The sequence below is a fragment of the Pygocentrus nattereri genome, chromosome 26, assembly GCF_015220715.1.
Source record: "Pygocentrus nattereri isolate fPygNat1 chromosome 26, fPygNat1.pri, whole genome shotgun sequence".
Lineage (NCBI taxonomy): Eukaryota > Metazoa > Chordata > Actinopteri > Characiformes > Serrasalmidae > Pygocentrus > Pygocentrus nattereri.
The window spans coordinates 29,860,003-29,879,468 of NC_051236.1; the positions used below are offsets into that span (position 1 = coordinate 29,860,003).

The following is a 19,466-nucleotide window of genomic DNA, read 5'->3' on the forward strand; positions in this document are numbered from 1 at the left end:
ACGCTCCAGATTAGCATGCTGTTATTTGCCTAAACAAGCACTGGGAGTGATGGATCCTGGTTCCTGATCACCACACACTGTTACCTATTTCTAGATTTGAATGTTTCTTGTAGTCTTTGCTGTTTTGCCGTGGTTTCAAGCAATGTCCCAGCTCATATGGAGAAGAGAGGGGTCTGTCTTATTGTATGGGACAAAATCTAGGCCATAAAATACAAAGTCCTGATTAAAATGTGTGTCAAAGCTAGAGAACTTTTTGCTGCAAGGGAACCGCTGTAGGCTGTGACCCATTCAGGCCCACGTTTCGTATGAAAGACTGAGAGCGCTTATTAGTTTGGGAAAAAGGGAAAGGGAAGAAGGGAGGAATCAAAATGTGCGATTTAAAAATATTTAATTTACAAAATAGAACACAAATAGCAACGAATATCAAGGCCAAACGTGTGCAACTGTGATTTTTATGTGAACAGCCTGAAGCTTGAATGAAGTAGTGAATAGCTGCTGGAAAGCTACAGAAATGCAGCGCATGACAAATGTACATAAAACACATACACATACACAATCATACATTCAGTACACAAAGGCTGTGCTTCTTCTTCAGAAACTGAGAAATGTAGGACATTTAAGCTTAGTTTAGATTAGTCTAGGCACCGAACTGGGGTGAAGATGGACTATGGGGTGAAAGGTCATAAGGACAAGACAGTAGAAAAGAGCTGCTGAGTTTAGAGTTTGGGCATCCGGGCAGCATTGAGACGCATTGCAACACAAGAGGCTCCGGACGCATAGGGCAAATCTCTCAACATACCGCTCCACTGCTTCTTCCCATCGTCATATCTGAGAACACACACAGAGGGAAAGCACTTAAAACACAGCCTGCATCTGCCGTCCACTTATGAATACTGAACATGCTTATTAAGGCCACTGTTTATAGAAATGCATGATAATCCTTTCTTATGTAACTCCTAAACTCTGTGATGATCCTATAAAACATTAGGATTGAGTAAAACCCAAGCTAGTGTATGCCTAGAACATTTGGTCTCTTCTCTTGTCTGTAGTTTGTTGTCATGGAATTTTGTTTGTTGTGCTTATCATCTATGTAAGTACAATATATTGTTCGATTGTTATGATTAATGTTATTTTATGGTCAGTGTTTGATTTATGATTTTAGTTTGCTGGTTGGATGATAAACAAAGTCGTAAAACAATGGGCAGTAAAGTGATAAGAAGATCAAGAGGTGTTTTAGTAAGTAGACAAAGTGAAGAGAATTAGCTTCTTAGTTATTTGTTTTTATCAATTCTCTCTCTCTCTCTCTCTCTCTCTCACACACACACACACACACACACACAAACACACACGTGTATATATATAGCTGCTGTCAGAAGAAATAGAAATGACCCAGAATGACTTGGAAAAAGTCTGGTTCCACTGACTTACATTGAAAATGAAATAGTATAAATAATATGTACAACCCCAATTCCAATCAAGTTGGGACGTTGTGTAAAACATAAATAAAAACAGAATACGGTGATTTGCAAATCCTTTTCAACCGATATTTATTTGAATACACTTGTATTCAATTGAGGTTGTATATGTGTGTGTGTGTGTGTGTGTGTTTGTTCGATCTGTGTATATATATATATATATATATATATATATATATATATATATATATACATTTTAATCTTAATAATAAAAATGCCGTTTGCATATATTTGTGCACAAATTCTATACATTTGATGTGTTTAACATATTGGAAAAATAAAATATGAAATCTGCTGTAACTTTTTTTTCCACATGTTAAATTCAGCAAATAAACAGTAATTGCGTGTTAAATGTGCAGAAATGTGCTGACTTATTTTTACTTAGGAAAAAAAATCTATTCACATATATATATATATATATATATATATATATATATATATATATATATATATACATAAAACACCAGAATGAACATTGTTTTCTTCAATATTACCTAATATTACACTGCAATATTTGGTGATGTGGCCCAGTCCTAGAACACAGTCCTAGTTGAAGACATGCTGAAATAGGCCAAAGTAAACTTTAAAAATCTGAGACACTGTAACTGTTTCAGACTTGATAACTTACTGCCAAACATCTGTGATTTCTGAGGGTCCGAATTCTTTGTTCTCTAACTCCATGATGGCAAAGCCCCCAACAGCATAGAGTTTTCCTTCACTGCTCACAAGGTTCACTGAGCTGCGTTCCTGAGGGAACTCTGTGAATGTGTCCCATCTAAACAGCAAGATAAGAAATGATTAAATCCACTGTAATATGGTCAGGCCATGTTTCCACACATCAAGACAAATGTGATCTACGAAAGGATCCAGAAATATTGCACATTATAATGTAATGCTTTTATAACTGGTAGATTTTCAGACAGAATACATTGTGACATTTTCCAGTTTCATAGCTGTTGGTTGCTGTGTCACTGCAAGAGATACAGGAAGAGAGATTAAAATAAATTCTTAGAAATAGCACTTATGTATTTATTAACTTATAATTTAATAGAATTTACTTAAAAAGGACGTAGACAAAGGAAATCTAGAAATTATGTTGTCACACAGGTCACTTAGTGCATGTGTAGTACATTTGTAGTAGGTACCAACAGACATAGTCATTGGCTGATGGTAGTGAGCTGCACAGTTATAGGTTTCAGCTGATGATGTTGCTGATAATACATCAATAATTAGCACGTCTTTTGGTTGTGGCACTGAAAAAAAGGTACGACACTGTCACTGGGGCAGTACCCTTCTTGTCACTGGGGTGGTACCCTCAGGGGTACAGCTTAGTACCTTTAGTCAGGGAACATAACTGTACCATAAACCCCTGAAACGATATTTTCTAAGATGTATTGACTCCACACACCCCGTCTCTTCACCAGGCTTTTTATTAAATGGTTCTGTTTTAAAACATTAGTTTATAAAAAGATACAAATATCTACTTTTCCACAAGGGAAAACTTAAGCCTATAAACCACTGTTGTACCTTTGAGGGAATGTTTACACTGTGTGTACCTTGATGAACGAGTCATATACCTGCATGGTACCTTTACTTCTAATGGTGTAATGTAGTAAAACCTTTGGCACCCAAGCCTAAACTTTAACACGAGAATAACGTTTTATAATACACACCCTTTTTTAAAGATAACTACTAAACAATTAGATCCAATAGAAGTGATAAACACAAATTAAAGGTGCAAAGCATTCTGGGTAGCCCTATCCCAGGGTCATAATACAGGGAGGAGCACTTAAAACAGGCCCTGAATATTCTGTTGTATCTCCTGATGGGACGAAGCAATCTGAACCAAAAAAAACACCACATACGTTGACATATGTGTAATTGATTACATGCCACGGTGGAAGTGAAGTGTTTTCTGCCAGACACATGAAGGGGTACAGGGGTGTGCAAACAGAGGTTAAACGTTATGATGGCTGTCTGGCACCTGCCTCAATGCTATGATGCAGGGCCATCCCGGCTTTTCGAGGCTCGAAGCACGTTGTTTCGTTCAGATTGCTTCGTCCTAGCGAGAGTTATTACAGAATATTCGGGCCTCTTTTGACTGATTCTCCCTGTATAATATTTAAGAATTTCTTTTGTTTCACTGAGTTTAAGAAGTGTGATAACTGACAACTGATGCTTGTATCAGTCAGTAAAGCTCTATTTAACCAAAACTACTGGTATATAAAATCTTAATCTGCAAAGTAAATGATATTTAAAAAGTAAATCATTACTTTTTAGAACTTTTTTGCATATCGATCAAGCCCTAGTTGGTACACAGCCAACCTTTCTTTGTTTTCTCTGAACAGCAACACACATGTCCACAGATCCATGAAGCTTGTGTTAATACATACACGTTAACACTTTGTACATACTTGTTTGTTCCAAAATCGTAGATTTCAGATGCAGCTGTCAAGCCTTCCTCATTCACTCCTCCAACTACAATGATTTTCCCATTGTGAACAACAGCTCCAAACATGGCTCTGGCTGTCTTCATACCAGCCAGTTCTCTCCAATCCGACTGCTTGTGGTTATACACAAACATCTTGTTTATAGCTTTACTGAGAGACAGAGAAATAGAGGTTTACCTTTCACAGTTTCACAGCATTGATAATATTACCATCTCATATATAAAGATATATTTAGCCCCATTTCAGTGAAAATACTTTTTTGTCCAAAAATAGAAACATGGAAATAACTACCATGCAGAGGTTTAAAAAAAAACTATCTTTAGTATGGGCCTGAGGCATCGCTACCACCCCAACACCCCCGCCCCCCCACCCCCATGCTGACAGAGCACAGACAGCTGCAACTCACACAGACACACACAGACTCAAAGACTCACTTATCATCAGTCTTTCCTCCGATGCAGTAAATCATGCCATTATGTGAGACTACAGCATGGCCATGTATGCGGAGAGGAAGTTTCTTTGTCTCGCTCCATCTCATCTTTCTGTAAATTATGACATGTGATTAGATTCCTATGTAAAGCATAAACAGACTGCTGGAACAGGAATACTGAAACACTGCAACAGTGCCGTATATCTAAATATATTTAGGTGTTATTTATGTAGTAAAAGTCAAGCACCACTGAGATGGCTAGCCTACACAAGATTACTTTAAAAAAGTAGACTGAATGATCTAATCTGCAGACTGTGCTTAACTACCTGTAGCCTGTGTGAATCATTAGAGCACTATGAATTGCTTGTACAAACGGTGCTATACATTGTTGTTGAATCATTGGTGCAAAGTCCTAGATCAAAGAAATCATAGATTTATTGCCTGCATTTATAATGTTTCGCAGTGTATGGACATGATTTATTCCCTATATATAAGATACCATTTTTGTAGGATGCTGAGAGAAAAGTAGAGCGATATAAGAATGGGCACTACTTACTCGATATCATAGCACATGACAGAATCAAGGGATTCGTTGGTCTGCAAGTCTTTGCCAGCAATAGCAAACAGTAAATTGTTATTTTCACCCAAAGCGAAGAGACATCTGGGGCTTGGCATGGGCGGCAGGGCCAGCCAATCAGCAGTAATGCTGTCCAACTGGAATAAAACAAATAATTACAATCATTGTTTAACCGTTAGTATTATTATTATTATTATTATTATTATTATTATTATTACTGAGAACATAGAACTTTCTGGAACTGAATCTACTTTTAATATAAAGGACTTCACAGATAAGTCATAGATTTGTTACTTTTCATCTTGTTACTTTTCAGGCCAAACAAAATCTCAAATGGCTCCTATTCATTCAGAATGGTAGGGCTATTTCACTAGTATGCACTGAATATGGCGTAATTGTCATTTCACCCTAAACGTGCTTTAAAAGTGGCCTTTAAAGATTTGAATAGTACAGTACTGAATGGAATAAATCTGAAAATGTACTAACAGTTAATTAACTGTATTATTCAGTTTGTACTATGAATTATTCAGTAACTATTATGAAACTAATATGTATCAAATAATAGTATCAAACAACGCTCTTTGATTTGTAACAATAGCAGAGCCCATTTAAGAGAACATTTTACCATGCAAAGAACCATTATGCAGTCTATATATAACCATTGCCTTTACTAAAGAACCCTTGGGGAACCACTGTAAATACAGAGATCGGTGTGTATCTCATTCATTATTGATGAGTGCACTGACATAAGCACTGCATTTAGTTTATTTGATTCAAATATGCCCATCATTTCAACATTAATAAAATATATCAACACAATGTGAAGTACACTAAAAGACAAACTTGCATTGAGGTTTTATTTTATGTTGCATTCGTGTGTTATTGAGGTACAAATTTCAGTCTAAAATCGCAGTGCATCACTGACCTGATAGAAGTAGCATTGAAGTGGTGCTTCTTTGTTGTCTTCATCCACAAACAGGCCACCAAGGATGAAAAGGTCATTCTTCTTGGAGCAGAGGCTTATGTGGTTTTTGGGCACCTGTTCAGCCATGGCCGCCAGGAAGCATTCGTTTTCTCCAACGTCATACGCCACCGCCGCCTTGTCGTTTATCATGACGATCAGGTTCCGCCCGTACATCCCCAGCCTGCGGTTATCATTCAGGTAACCGGGCAACAACTCTTCCTCTTCCTCCTCTCCTCCTGCTTCTCCATTCACCTCTCCTTCCTTCTTCTCCTTTTTAATCTTCTCTGGAAGTTTTCCTCTGAAAGCATCTTTGATGACCTGCAGTTTCTTTAAGAGCTCTGGGTCAGCCTTAATGATGTCATCGGTCTCCACCTTCTCCCGGAGGTACTTTTCTGGAAGCAGACGGAAGCGGATGCAGTTAAAAGCTTCACTGAGGGCTTTGGCGCGTTTTTCTTTGTCGCTTCGCACCCATTTCATCAGTGACTCAAACACCACTTCCTCATTTTCTACATTCAGCATGTCTCCACCGATCAGGGCAAAGAGCTCATGAGGCGCTAGCTGCAGGAATTCCTCTTCATTCACCAGGCTTTCAAAACGATCTGCTATAAAATCACGGGCAGCTATGGCTAGTCTGGGCACATTGAGGACCAGGCCGAGCCTAAAGATGGCCAGACAGTTGGCCATGGACAACTTCTTCTGCAGATAGTTCACACAAACTGTAAACACGGATGGAATCTGGAAGCGGTTGGCTACTGCAAAGATCTCTTGAACGTTATCATCTGTCAGCTCAATATCAGCAGAGTAGAGGTATTTGATGATCATGTCCAGGATGTCAGGGTCAACATCGTCTAAAGCAACCTCTTTGAGGTCTTCTCTGACCCTTCCGTCTTCAGAGAAGAATATCTCTCTGAAATAGGGGCTGCATGCAGCCAGAATGAGGCGATGGCATGGAAGGCAGCGGTCTCCCACTTTTAAAGTGCAGTCCACAAACTTGTTCTCGTTCAGCAGCTCTTTCAGGCCATCCTGCAGCAGCGTGCTTTGGAACAGGCGGAGTTCTTCCTTCAGGGCTTTCGGATCCATGACGTTAGGTGGATATCAGTTGCGGAGAACAAAAAAAGGAGGAAGAAAGAGGAGAGAAGGTGGCTGAGATTCTGCTTGCCACACAGTCCTGGCTGGAAAAGGACAGGGCAGAGAAAAGAGTCGCAGCCTGAAGAGGCTGACATTTAATCTGGGCTTTCTAAATTTAAACTGGGCTCGACCCTCCTCCCCTCTGCTGTCCCCCCAATCCTTCTATGAGGAGGGGGAGTGTAATGACAGCAGCTGTCACAAAACAGCCAGAGGCCTGTCTGAGATTTAACCATTAGAAATGTACAATTGTTATTCTGATTTTTCTACACTACTCAGTGTAATTGCATAATTAATTCTTATATAGAGTTCCAACTAGGACTGAACTAGACCAGCAAATGTTTTGTTTGTCTAAAGTTAGTCATTACTGCCATGTATTCAATGTATATTACATAATTATTTGTATACAAAGATATATTCATGTAATCAAATACATAGTTTCATAATTGATTTTACATTCTGTATCGACCGCTTCAGGGAGGTTTATAGTTTTTCTCACATTGAACTAATAATTAACTATCTTCTACTTACAAACACAAATCTTGTTCAAAGTTAAGAATCTGCACTTTCCACAAAGTGTCTCCATTTTTTTCAATGAGTTACGAATTGCAGATTATAGAAATTTTGAATTTACATTTACAGCATACAGTTGGATGAAAAGGTCGAACAGTCAAATTGACTGACACATTTTAGTCAAAATAAGTTAACACATCTATAGATGTTCTCTATAGAGAACACACTCAAATCTACCACTCTTCTGCATATTTTAGTGCGCAGTTGTTAATGAAAAACACAAACTATAAAATGTGCCATAAATGTTGCATATGCCACATTTAATGTTTGTTTTTTTATATGCAGTTTTGCACAGTAATTGTGCATTAAAATGGACAGAAGTGTGTTCTCTGTAGAGGATGTGTGTGTGAGAGAGTGTGAGAGAGCGAGAGACAGAATTCTACCACGTCTCAGATCAGAGTGACAGTGAGGGAAGCAGCTGCTACAACAGGTGATACTCCCCAACATATGGACACACAACACACACCCCAACTACACATCACACTTCAAGCTGATCACCATGTTTGTGACTGGAACCTTATTGTTCTTTCCTTATTGCTTCATGGTTTAATGGTTACAGAGCTACTGAGCGAAAAGTAGCCTGCACATTATAAAGCACATATCAAAATTGCCTTTAACTGTTAGAAATCTGAACTGAATAGAAAGAACGCATCACAGCTGAACACATATTTAAAACTTCTTGTGATCCTTCGGACTTTTAATTGACTTGGACTTTCGACTTCAATCTTTTTGCTTTGAATGACCCTGGTACCTTAATAATGCATATTTTCTTACAACAAATGAAAATTTTAAACAAAATGAAAAATTAAAACAAATTAAAAAAATGTTTAATCAAGTCTTAGTCTTCCTACATTTCATCAGGTGACCTCCTGCTTTGTTGGAGTGAAAAACCTGCAGTCACACAAGTCCTTTGTGGGTAAGATTGGACACCCGTGGTCTAGTGGCTTTAGATTTTATAGATTGTGAAAGTACTGTGGTATGGACAATCAGTCAGGATCATTAAATGACTCATCACAGTGCTTAAAACTGGTTTTTACTACAACAATGTTTCAAATATCCCTTTCCAGATCCAGTTCTCTGAAAAACACAGTGTTTTTTTTTCTGTTTTCAGTAGTATTGTGCAAAAGTTACAGACCATCTTTCATTTTTTAAATTTAATTCATTTTAAGTAAAAATGTTAAAGCTGCACTATGCAAAAAATGGGAATTTGGAGAACTCAGGCTTTACAGCACAAACTCCATATTTTAGCTTGTCCTTTTTTTCGTCTGACTCAGTAATGCTACTTCTATCAGTTTTAACAACAACAACAACAACAAAACAACAACAACAAAACAACACATAGTGCTGCTTGAGCTCAAATGTAATGTATTTATTCAAATGTAATAAATCTATGTGATGGCTGAAGGTGTCAACCTTTGTTCTATTAACCACTTCACAAGGATCTTATTGTTACTTTTTACTACATTTAACTTTACTTGTATATCATTGATGTGCAAATAAACACACGCATCTCCATTTTTGTTGATTTTTACTTTCCTACATCATTTCAGCTCAGTAGCTGCCTTTTACATTTTGAGAAAATAGCATGATGAATCGATGAATAGAAATGTTCCATGATTGCATGAAAAAAACATCTATTTACATTTACTAACATTGAAAGCAAAGAATATTTTTGTCCTCTCCTATAAACTTACCATTATGGAGATATTTATCTTTGGACAGTGGTGATATATTCTTATGTTTATACAGTTTTTACTGACTTTCCCATGGTACTACAGTATTATATATTTAAGAAAAAATTAAAATGACATTATATCTATCTATCTATCTATCTATCTATCTATCTATCTATCTATCTATCTATCTATCTATCTATCTATATATAATTATATATTTAAAAACACAGTTTGTAACCACAGTACCATTCTTATTTTAACATACATATAATTTGATGAAATAACTGAACAGGTCAAACAGAGCTTGTGAAAATAGTGTTATAACCATGATACTGATGTGTGCAGGGTTTAAAAACGGTGTTAAAAACGGTGTTATGTTATGTTTTTGTTAAAACCGGTGTTACGTTAGAGATACCAGAGTACCATAATTAAAACAGGCCTGGGTGGTGTGTGTAATATAAGTGTATAAATACAAATGTGTTATACTTTCTTCACAGAAAATGGGCAAAAGCCAAGGTGTCTAAAGTTGAAATAATAGTAAACGATTTCATTTCCATCCATCCATCCATTTTCCAAGCCGCTTCTCCGTCAGGGTCACGGGGGGATGCTGGAGCCTATCCCAGCAGTCTTCGGGCGGAAGGCAGGATACACCCTGGACAGGTCGCCAGTCCATCGCAGAGCAGACAGACAGACACTCACACCTAGGGGCAATTTAGCACGTCCAGTTGGTCTGACTGCATGTCTTTGGACTGTGGGAGGAAACCGGAGAACCCGGAGGAAACCCACACAGACACAGGGAGAACATGCAAACTCCACACAGAGAGGACCCCGGTTGCCCAGCCGGGGAATCGAACCCAGGCCCTCCTTGCTGTGAGGCGACAGTACTACCCACCACACCACCGTGCCGCCTGGTTTCATTTCCTCTTTTGGTAAACATTGAAAATGTGTCCCACACACGTGAAACCACACAAGCATTAAGATTGCTTCTTTTTCTAAACCAGCATTTCAAAAATCCCTTTCCAGATTTCCAAAAAAATCTTTTTCTGTTTTTATGCATTCTGTTTTTATATAAAAGAAATCTGCAGGGATCTTTTTTTCATATTTCCAAAGTTAAATATTTAAAAGTTGGTTGCATTTTGCTTCTCATGATCAAAGTTAACCCTAACAACCCTAACAAGTGATGCTGTGGTCTAGACTCTATGATGTTCTGTGAACACCAGCAGCTTCTGTGTTTGATTTGCAAGTTTTCTTCCCTTTTGTCTGTTTCCTTTCCTCGGTAATCTTCTTGACTGCTATACATTTTTTCACTGTTTATCTGAGGGTGACATGGTCTTGCATGGTTATTAGGAGTCCCACTTTCTGTCTTTTATCATTATGAGATATGGCTTTTTAATTGTAAATACCAAATGAAACATGGTCTTTGACTTGTAGTGTAACAGTAATGTAAATATCTTATTACAAACTCCCACAATGTATCCAGGAGATGGCAGCTTGCAAGTCTAGAACCCAATACCTCAAACGGTCCTCATTGTAGAAGAAAGCGGCAGAAAACAGGCTTTAAAGAGCATTTGCTGGTATTCAGACATAAATAATCCCTATAAACTGAACACAAAACACCAACATCTGCAGAATTCTGAGCAGACATCTCATCAATATTCTGCAACTTTAAAGCAACCTGACCTCAGACGGGGTAAAGTTTACAGAGGGTGGTGTTCAAATACGCTGAGAATGTGCAAGAATGAAAAACTTCAAATCTTATTATTGTAATAATTCTGTTTTATTAAAAAAGTGAGCTGTATTAAACCTGCAATAAGACAAACAATATTACAACAAAATTGTCAAAAAGTATGTCTTAAAATCAAAAATCATGACACTGACAGCGTTAATTATACAATACTGATTGTTCACAGCTATTCTAGTTATGGCTCTTAAACAGCCTCAGATACACAGGACATAAAGCACCCATAGCATACATGCATGCAGTGTCCACTTTATTAGAAACCACTCCCTTGTAGATGGTGTACAGTTACAGACTGTATCCCATCAGGTGATGCACAGTTTGTTAGCTATTCTTTAAACATTCATCAATGGTCAATTTCTGACCACAGAGCTGCTCTTGGCTGGATATCTTAGTGGACCACTCATAAACTAACACCCCTATACCTGATACACTCATACCAGCACCACACACACTACCATGTCAGTGGCACTGCTTTGTTGAAAATGATCCACCACCCAAATATGGTCAACTGGTCATGTAGCTAGAAACTGATCAATGATGAATAATGATTGAGGGGTGCTGATAAACTGTGCAGCAACAGATGGGCTGACTGTACACCTATATCATGGACATATTAGTAGATGGAATAAAGCCGAGAGTGGGGAGTGTTTCAAATGAAGTGATTAAGGAGTTTACTACCATCCTTAAGCACATGTATGCTTTGGTTTTACAGGTACTGCAAACAAATGTGGATCGACTTAGGGTTTAGGTTTTACACATGGCCACTGCAGAAGTACATATATGAAAGAGAGAGAGAGAGAGAGAGAGAGAGAGAGAGAGAGAGAGAGAGAGAGAGAGAGAGAGAGAGAGAGAGAGAGAGAGAGAGCACCTGCCCATTGGCTTTTATTCTGAGTGTTGAGTCAACAATCTGTTCTGGAAATTGTTGTTTGTGGGAGATGTCTTTTCATCATTAAGCTACTTGGCTACCATTATTATTTTTCGGTATTATTATTATTATTATTATTGTTATTATTGTTATTATTATTATTACGGGGCAGTCGTGGGCTTGAGGTTAGGGATCTGGCCCTGTGAATGGAAAGTTCCCCAGTGCTGACAGCCCATGACTGAGGTGTCCTTGAGCAAGACACCTAACCCCCAACTGCTCCCTGGGCGCCATGGATTGGGCTGCCCACCGCTCTGGGCAAGTGTGCTCACTGCCCCCTAGTGTGTATGTGGTGTTTCACTTCACGGATGGGTTAAATGTGGAGGTGGAATTTCCCCGTTTGTGGGATTAAAAAAGTATCTCTTAATCTTTATTCACTGATAGACGCTGAAATGGCTCTTTGGAACTGAATACAGCTATTACAAACATACAGCTAAAACACAACTAGTGCTAAAATATAGTTTAATTGATCTAAGCAGGTACAGAAATTATTTACACAACAAATCACAGAAGCAGTAAGATGTTAACTATATGAAATATCTATTTCAGCTGTTATGTGCAAATCTCTTAGTGAGATCGACAGTTGAGGTATTACAGGTATTAACCCAATATGTAATAGTCTATTACAAAAATCTTCTTTGTTCTTCAGACTCCTGTAAGAAAGAAAAATTAAATTAACGGACGCTGTAACGGACCATTCAGTTGAAGCACATTGACCTGTTTACATTTATTAAAAATAGTACAACTGATGTGCAACTGATAGTATTGTAAGTTTTATCTTCAGAACGAAGAGCAGAGAACTACCATATATTTTTCATCATTAGGTTTTGATCCATATATTATTTAAAGTTTAGATGACATTATAGTGTAGTACACTTTCAGACATCTGATATTTGACATTGCTTACCTCAGCCATTTATTTCTTATTGGCTTTTGCTGGTCTAAGTTTTTACACTCACAACATGGTGGTACAAAATAGTTTTACGTGCTTATATATATTTGACAGGGGGCTGTAAGCGAGTACTTGAAGCCTTGACATATGAGCCAAACTGCTTCAAGAAATCTTAGATGTCAGGAAGTCTTAATACAATTCCAGTCACTGCTACTGCTGTCTAAAATATGCAATGTGCTTTTGGAAAGATAAGGGTTAAATAGTGTGAATTAGATTTTTTACACCTTCATATCACTTTGTGTTTGAGAGTTTACCTGCTCGTGGGACCACACAGGTCTTTTTGCACTCCTCCTCAGTGTCAAAGCGGTTGCGGTTGCCATCACAGCCTCCATACCAGAACTGGGCGCAGGCATTGGCCTGCCGGTCGTAATACCAGCGGATATTATAATCACGGCATGGACCCTGATCTAGGGTCAGTTTACAGCGAGGGTCCAGGGGTACAATTTCTGACCATAGACAAGACACAACATACAATATTATTTACATTACATTACATACATTATATAATTACAGTACATTATTCAGAAAGGGTTATGTTGTTGCATTCATGACACCTGGAAACTGGAAATTTTCCAGTCAGCTGTTTAATGTCAGAAAAAAATAATTTTGGAAAGCCCCCAAAAGATTATTTAATTATTGTTGAAACTCAGTTGAATTTCAACCCTGTTAGTCCCAGGTTTAAGACCAGGATGAGGGATAGGTTAAGGATTTGGGTTGAAGTTAAGGTTAGGGCCAGGAATAAGCTGGAAGTATACTAAAGATGAATATTATGTTTAGTAGCAAAATAATGTCTTTTTGGCCAAAATGGCGATTGTGTTTGAGTTTGTTCGGTGCAGTGTGCACCACTGAGCTCTTATTAACAGCTCTCAGGGGTAACTTTTAAAAAGCTTTTAAGCAGTGCACATAATTGCTCTAAAACAGCCTCATTTATTTTAAAAGTGTATTTAGTATATGGAAATTCACCGTAAAAAACACGATTTGCAAGTTGGGCAGCAAGTGAGTTTTTCCTTCTCAGAAGTTGGAAACTTCCCAGTTCTGAGTCAGTCATGAACGCATGTGAGGGCATATTTCTGTGTCTGTGTGTATTTACCTTTAGGTAAAGGTGGCCGAGGGGCAGGGACATAATGCACTGAACTGGATGACGTTATCACAGTTGTGGATGATGATGAGGATGATGATGATGATGACGATGACGATGATGATGAGGATCCTGATGAAGCTCTGTCGTGTGAAGATGTTCTGTTGTCTGTTGGAATGTCTACACTGCTGCTGTGCTCTGATATGGAGTGTGTGTAAGTATCTGCGGTTTGTGGCCCTCGAGGGACCTTACAAGGGAAAAAACACCTTTACTATTTGAATAACAAATTCTATGAACATCAATTAACGCATGCAACACTGTAAAAAATCAAAGGAGAAGTCAGCTTGAAATTTTAAGTTTTTAAGTTTTACATTTTTCACAACTTAGTTTACTCAAAAGTTGTAATACTGTCAACAATTTGAGCTCACTCAAAACATAAATAAATGAGGTTGCTTTGGTTGAAATTGCCTAATTTTATCATTGTCAATTCCCAGCTACAGTCTGCTGCTGTTATACAGTGCCCCAAGGCTTCCTCCTCTTAGGCATCTAAGCATGGAGGGTTGTGGCAACACCAGAATTCAAAGTCATAATCTCTTGGTGAATAGGCAGTGGGACAGTTGAGACTCTCAGGAACCACAAAGTTGTTTGAATTTCTGTGTCCAATGATACGATGAATTAGCTCTAATAGAGAGCACATTCTGTGCTTAACTAAAGCACAGCTGACGGTGGCATGACTGTCTAACTGCCAGCTCATCAGGAGACAGGAGATCATGAGATACCTCAGCCCTCTGTGGTCACAAGTCTGAGACAGGTAAGCTGTCACTCCCCCAGACTGGGGACACTGTATGATAAGGGAGCCATAGCCTGTGGGTGGGAACTGGTGATGACTAAACTGGGGGAGGAACATCCAAACAACCAAAAAAAGAGAAGAAACTTCAGCTTATAATGAAGCAACCAGATTGTGAGTAAGCTCAACTTAAACTATGTTTTGTACAACTAATTATGGGGATGGTTGACCTAAAATGTAACTTCTCATTTTTTTTTCAGTGTACACTGTACTCACATCTGGAGTGACTGGTGCAGGCAAACTGTCCCCTCTGCCAGTGGGTGTCACAGTATGAGTTGTGGAGTGTGATCCACTGTGTGTCGCAGTATGAGTTCCTGTGTGTGTTTCTCCTCGGTTGCTCTCATACACGCTGTTTCCATAACTGCCAATCTGGTTACCGTTGTGACCAAATCCATGTGGGTAATTGTTGATGCGGTTGGCATGGTTACCAAATCCATTACCATTGATGCGGTTAAAGAATGGAGCTCCATTCTCATCCTCGCAGAACTGACTGACTAGTTTAGATTCCAAAGCTACAGAGGGGAAGAGAAAGGTATGTTGTCAGTCTGATAGACTTCATAAATGCATAAACATGGATTTTCTTTAGTTTTGGGATTCTTTAAATATCTCTTTTTGTTTTGAGTTACATTATATGTTTAAAAGCTTGTAGACACCTGCTCATCCAACATTTCTTCAGAAATCAAACATTAACAGGATTTTCCCCTCTTTGCTGCAGTAACAGCTTCTGCTCTTCTCAGACAGCTTTAAATCGAGGCTTTAGATAGTCGAATAGTGACTCCAGCTTATCCCAAAGTTATTGGAGGGAACTCCATCACCCCTGAGAATGCAACTGCACTGATCCAAAGGCCAGTGCTAGAGGGTTTTTCACCCCTTCAGCTGATGCTTGGCATTGGGCATGGTGACTTTACACTCAGGTGTGCCCGCTTGAGGATGTCTCATTCTATTAGCAATGCTTTTCTATGGAGATTACACAAACTGCGTGTGCGCAGTTGTATGCCAGTGACAGCAAAAGGTGAATTTACTAATTAGAAAGGGTGTCTGGATACTTTTGGACGTACAGTGCACAATAATACAGCAATTTGTTTAGTGTTGATATTACAATTATTATTGAAGTCCTGGATTTTACAAGAAGTCAGCATACAATTGCCTACATCCCAAACCGTGCTGAATGTGGAATGGCTGATTTAACGGGTAGAAAGTTTCATCTAGCAGATATATTGTACTTATTGTCAGGAAAGGTCCAACATGTTGCAATGATGAATTTAGAATTATTGCTGAAATTAAGCAGGGTTTAACTGCATTCACCATATAAGTCCAGTTGTCAGCATATGCAGCAAATGCAGCAGCCACGTTTTAATAACTCAACCAAATATGAATTTAATTATGCTCCCTGCTGCAAGTGACTTCTACTAAAGGGAAGCCACAGACAAGAGTTTCCCAGCTCCTGTCTCCTATGTCCCCTATGCTGTACAGTTCTGTGTTTCCCTTATCTAAAAAGCCTGAGCCATATAATCAGCTAATTGTCAGAGGGTAACCTTCAGGGCCTTCTAGGTCTTCAAAGAAGGCCTGATGATTTCTGAGAACTAAAAAATGCATGTCTATAATTCTTTGTTCATTTTTATCAAACAGAAATATGTTTGTATTTACACTCTGCAAGTTCCACAGGTCAAATATTTCATTGGATGAACTAAGCCTTCAGAAAGTCCTAGATACATCACTTACTGTGAATATGAGCAGCTCCAAATCTGGGCTCACTACTGAAAGAGTGACAGGTAAACTACATGCTAATATATCTGTCACGATATAGACTTAACCACATGCCACAAACCTAGACTCAACAAACAGCTGATCTGTTTTTATTGAAGTCACAATCCTAAGTTTTATCCCAGTTGTTAAATTGGTAAAAGGCCTATCTTAGGATCTACGGCTGGACTGAATGTCATTGTACAAGCTGTGAATACTCCAGAACCTGAACACTCATTCTCAAAACTCTTTCATAATCGAGCATAATTTTAAATATGTTTGTTACTGCAATTCCAAATATATCCAGTAGGTGTCAGCGATGTATTAAAAATGTATAAGGGGGCAAATGAACTGAAACCAGCTGTGTTATAGGGCATGTAGGCTAGCCAGGCAGTGCTTGCACAAGGATAACTATACTTACATCTCTGAAATGATTTATCAAGCTATTCATGCCTCCGTGATGTTCTAATCCCTTGCTGCATTTTTCTCACCAACGATTTTTCTTACTGTCCAAATGCTCCCACAACTGATTTCGTGGGTGTCCTTACACTTTTGCTTCCGTGCGTATACTAATGATCTTTTTTATTGTGACAGTTGCTCATAATGTTTTATGAAGGAATCTGTAGTTGTGCTATTGCCAGTCAATGTGAGTGGAACACAACCTGTAGTATTACATATAGTGTACTTCAGGGGTATCCAGTCTTATCCGCAAAGGACTGGTGTGGCTGCAGGTGGTCACTACAACAAAGCAGGAGGTCACCTGATAACATGTTTGAAGGCTAAGACCCACTGATTAAACAAGGACAATCGGGTGTGCTTCAGCTTGTGAAACCCTGCAGCCACACTGGCCCTTTGCGGATAACATTGGACACCTCTGGTGTACTTAAAATGTTGCAAGTTCCCAATAATGTAATGAGGCATTATATTATCAGTAATATTATCAGACACTCTATTACATTACTATTACAATATTTGATTACATTTTTGACCAAGTTAAGTAAAACATTGTATTATATTTCAGGCTGGGAAATTATTACATTATTGGCTTCTTTAGGGTTTTCTTATATTTTGGGGACAATATTTTATTTATTGATCGCGTTAATTCGTATTGATCACGTTAAATACCTGAGAAAATGTCTACTAGAGGGCCTGCAGAGGGTTAATAGGTTAAATATTGTGATATAATATTTTTCCATATTGCCCTCCCCTAGGAGTGTGTGATTTTAAATTCTCTTCGTTTAAGTAGGAAAAAAATCTTGCCATTAAATAGAAAAAATGTCAAGTGTGCATGGATTGAGATATTTTTAAAATGGAGGCTTACTTTTGGTGTGAGTACAGTCTACGCTGTAGACACCAACAAAACAAACTGTACTCTGTGTGAAGAAGCTGATTTACCTGGCAGGGTGTTGAAGTCATCTATCAGATACATGTGCTCACTGTCAGGTTGGGAAGCGATGAGATTCAGCTCACTGAGAAACTCTGCTTGTGTTGGATCACTGATGTTAACAATTCCCAGAGCATACATCTCGATGTTGGCTGCGTGGGCCTCTCTGACAGCGATATCCAGCACCACCGGATCCCGCTTGTCCGTCTGTCCGTCTGTGATGACAATGATGACCTTGCTGACACCTGACCGAGCGCTGTAGAAAGCTTCCTGCGTAGCCTTTCGAATGGCAGTGCCTGTATATGTACCTTCACCCATATAAGGCATCTTTCGGACAGCCTGTTTGACATCCTGTTTGGTCATGTATCGGGCCAGATTAAACTCCACTCTGGCCTCCAGGCTGTAGAGCACCACTCCAATCCGTGTGGCATTGCGACCCACCGTCACTCTGTCCACCAGTGCCGTGACAAAATCCTTTATGATCTCAAAATTCTCCGGGCCAACGCTCTCTGAGCTGTCAATCACAAACACAAGCTCCATAGGACGCTCTTTGCATTTGATTCCGCAGCCTGAAATGTTTTAAATCAAAGGAAGCGTCAGATATTGGAACATGGAAACAGGGTTTGAATAGAATAGAGCTTGAGAAGACAGAGAATCATACCACAAATCTCCTTAATCATCCTGATAATGTCTTCTCTCTGAAAATGAACACCATATGAACATGATGAATCAGAAACGGTGTTTTATATGGAACATGTTAAAATGGAAAGTGAGTGATTTCAGCTGAAGGAGTGGCTGAAATACCCACAACCTGTATGCAGAGTCACTGATTTGGCTGAAATCACACACAGCTGGATTATAGCAGAGATATTAGATATTATGTTAGGTTGAGTTGTTGAAAATTGGTTGTCATATTTGTGATGGAAAGGTTCTAGGGTTCTAGGGAAGACTAATCCCTGAAGCTAATGTTTGTATCACTGTTCTACAGTTAGCTATAAAAACTTACATTACATATGAAAATGTGTGGGTTCACTAGTTATTGTGGATAGTAAATAAAATGGCTATATTTGTGGTAAACATTGCAACCTGATCTGTAAACCAGAGTTTCGTCATAATGAATCATTTCACATCAAACTACTCGGAATTACTTTGTTTACATATCAAAGACTGAATTATGCTTAAATGTTTAAAAATCAATGTAATTCCCCTTTAATGTATAAGTTAATCTGTATCCATACCAGACATGACACATAAGTGCAGTATGCTGTATGACCAAGTATTCATGCATCACCATGGTTCTCTCCATAAAGAAGAGGACATTTGTCCAGTTATTACTTATACATCAATGTAGAACACTGTAGAAATATAGGAGAAAATGGGAAGAAATCTCACCGTCAACCCTGATTCTCCTTTCACTCCTTGTCTGCCCTGAAAGAAAAAAATAGGATGTTATGCCCTGTGGATGTCTTGAAGATGCTGTATGATCTGTGGATGTTCCATGGAGGTACTGAGAATGCCCTATACCCTGT

General features: G+C 38.6%; 2 protein-coding genes across 2 annotated transcripts in view; both read right to left on the minus strand.

Moving 5' to 3' along the window:
- Positions 1 to 371: 371 nt before the first annotated feature.
- Positions 372 to 7,112, minus strand: klhl41b (kelch-like family member 41b). The gene is made up of 6 exons (XM_017715534.2): positions 5,858 to 7,112; positions 4,912 to 5,069; positions 4,360 to 4,467; positions 3,890 to 4,075; positions 2,104 to 2,250; positions 372 to 828 (listed from the first exon to the last, which is right to left on the minus strand). Exons 1-6 carry the CDS (start codon positions 6,974 to 6,976, stop codon positions 717 to 719), a joined length of 1,830 nt encoding a protein of 609 aa, XP_017571023.1. The 5' UTR covers positions 6,977 to 7,112; the 3' UTR covers positions 372 to 716.
- A 5,126-nt stretch (positions 7,113 to 12,238) lies between these two features.
- Positions 12,239 to 19,466, minus strand: part of col28a2b (collagen, type XXVIII, alpha 2b) — a 53,540-nt gene continuing 46,312 nt past the window's right edge. Inside the window, exons 30-36 of the mRNA XM_017715578.2 lie at positions 19,330 to 19,365; positions 18,599 to 18,635; positions 17,949 to 18,506; positions 15,027 to 15,322; positions 13,976 to 14,210; positions 13,140 to 13,331; positions 12,239 to 12,586 (exon numbers count right to left, since the gene is read on the minus strand). Of these exons, the coding sequence (XP_017571067.1) occupies positions 12,579 to 12,586; positions 13,140 to 13,331; positions 13,976 to 14,210; positions 15,027 to 15,322; positions 17,949 to 18,506; positions 18,599 to 18,635; positions 19,330 to 19,365 (1,362 nt within the window). The 3' untranslated portion in view covers positions 12,239 to 12,578. The remainder of the gene's footprint in view (positions 12,587 to 13,139; positions 13,332 to 13,975; positions 14,211 to 15,026; positions 15,323 to 17,948; positions 18,507 to 18,598; positions 18,636 to 19,329; positions 19,366 to 19,466) is intronic.